The 2,248-nt window shown below is 36.2% G+C and overlaps 1 protein-coding gene across 1 annotated transcript; it reads right to left on the bottom strand.

Annotated features, from left to right (window-relative positions):
- Positions 1 to 425: 425 nt before the first annotated feature.
- On the bottom strand, positions 426 to 2,023 carry LOC103407523 (syntaxin-22-like). Its single transcript, XM_008346443.4, has 4 exons — positions 1,856 to 2,023; positions 1,284 to 1,476; positions 1,078 to 1,178; positions 426 to 854 (listed from the first exon to the last, which is right to left on the bottom strand). The coding sequence occupies exons 1-4, from the start codon at positions 1,856 to 1,858 to the stop codon at positions 789 to 791; spliced, it is 363 nt and encodes a 120-aa protein (XP_008344665.1). The 5' UTR covers positions 1,859 to 2,023; the 3' UTR covers positions 426 to 788.
- Positions 2,024 to 2,248: the final 225 nt, after the last annotated feature.

The raw sequence follows: 2,248 nt of genomic DNA, 5'->3' as shown, positions 1-2,248 counted from the left end.
GATAAATTTTTATATAAAACAGATGTGACTGTGAAATGAAAAAAAGAGTATAATACTAGATATGCCATTAATTTAATTTTCTTAACAAATAAAGATGAATTACTAAATATACTTTATTTTAAAAAAAAAATATTTATAAACTTTATCTTAAATATTAATTAGTATGAAAAATATTTATAAACTTATTTTAAGGGCATGTTCAATTATATAAAATAGGAATTCATAGGTTTTCATCATATGTACATATCTTCTTTTTTTTTTTTGTTAAAAAAAAAGGAAACAGAAGCGATTTTTCAACTCCATTTTTCTCCCCTTGCATTCCTCCATTTCTTTTTCTAGCCTTTGAATTTAATATATCAAAACAAAATAAAGGGACAGAAACCTGATAGAAACAAGGAAATGACAACAAAAGAAGAAAACACAGGTGTAAAAATCCCTACCCTTTGAAACTTACAAAAGAAAAAAAGAGAAAATATATCATTAGTTTACGGAAAAAATGATAAATACATCTGTTTGCTTGTTCTATGCTTAATGCTTCTAGTCTTGGATAGGGTTCAGGTTCTATACCCCACTGTTCTATGCTTAATGCTTAATACATAGTAACTGTCCAGGATGCGAACCACTCCAATACCAATAGGTGAGTCTGAGCCGTTTGGCATTAGCATCAGACCCAGTTCAAAGTTGAAGGAGAGGAGAGGAGAGGAGACACCGAGATGAGCTCTTCTTGCAAGGAAACACCACCACCAACCACTTCAAATACTTTATATATAATTCCTTTTGATCACAGCTCAAGCCACCACAACTATAATCACAATGATGAGGATGACTCCAAATATCACCAACAGAAAACAAGTCTGCCCAAATAGCACAAATAATTAGCAACCTCTATGAATCCAATGCTTTATGTATAATAGCTGAACTAAAAAAATTAACCAACTATGTATATCAATCCAGCCAATATATCGCATCCTTTGGTTAAAAATTTTGAATAGCAACTTATCTTGGAGTTGAATACACAAAACAAGAGAAAACAGGAATCGGGTTGAACAAACTCGTGTTGAAGGAAAAGAAAATTACCAGAGATGAATTAGATCTTTGGGTCTTGGATGCTTTCACAAGGTGGGAGGTAGCTTGCACAGTTGCGGCATGGGAGTTCTCAATGTTAGAACCAATATCATCTGAAACACACATGTACATACAGCATCGTTCAAAGTAGGGCACACAAAGTACAAGTGACTCACAAATTCAATTTCTGAGAAACAATGAACAGAAACTGGACTAACTGATTATAGCTCCTTTATCATGGACCAGTACAGCTAGATCTTTGAAAATCTCATTAACTTCACTGATCTGTTGTTGAATTTCTTGGATCCCTTGCTTTCTTTCTTCAATAATGGCTTCATTGAATGCAATACCAATCAGCAGGGGAATCTTCAACTTGGCAATTTTCTCAACTGCATGGATGAGGGTTTCAACCTTGTATCAGAAAAGAAGCGATACACTCAAATCCAATACCAATCGAAACAATTCCAAATTTTCCTAAACTTTTTCCCCAACCAAGCACAACAAAAACACAAATAACTCTTTAATCCAAAACAAGATTTAGGGAACAAACATGCATTATCACTTCTCACGCTTAACATGCATCAAGATTCAGTCAAGGAAAATGAATAGAGAAGTAATCAATTTTTCTTACTTCTCTCTCAAATTCTCTTGTTTTCTCCATCCTCAGTTTTCCCGACACCCATACACTCATCCCTTTGCTCTTCCCACCCCTCTTTCACTCACTCTCCCCATCCCCAAATTAAAAAATCCAAACAAATAAATAACAAAATTTTAGAGAAGAGAAGCTTACCATATGAAGGAGGGAAGGCGATGGCGAGAGAATGAGGGAAGGCGGCGGCGGTGTCTGTGGCGCTGAGACCGACAGAGAGAGAGGAAAAGGAGGAGAAGGAAGAGGTGCATCTGCAGGCACCAGAGAAGAATAGGGCGTGCTGAATGTTCTGCGAAAGGAGGGCGTGCGATAGAGAGAAGGCAGAGAGAAACGAGGGCAACGTTGGCAATTTGAAATTTTCATTAATAGAATTTACTGTAGCTCCGTGTTTTCACAATAGGCCTAATTGGATAAATGGTCCCCGTGGTCATAAGGTATTCGGATGATAGCCCCTGTGGTAAAAAAATTCGGATTTAAACCCCTGTGATCTAAGTCTGTTAGGATTTAAACCCCTGTGGTTTAAGTCTGTTAGGA

Source organism: Malus domestica, chromosome 17, assembly GCF_042453785.1.
Source record: "Malus domestica chromosome 17, GDT2T_hap1".
Taxonomy (NCBI): domain Eukaryota; kingdom Viridiplantae; phylum Streptophyta; class Magnoliopsida; order Rosales; family Rosaceae; genus Malus; species Malus domestica.
The sequence above is the reverse complement of the archived record's forward strand: the minus strand, read 5'-3'. Positions and strand labels throughout refer to the sequence as shown.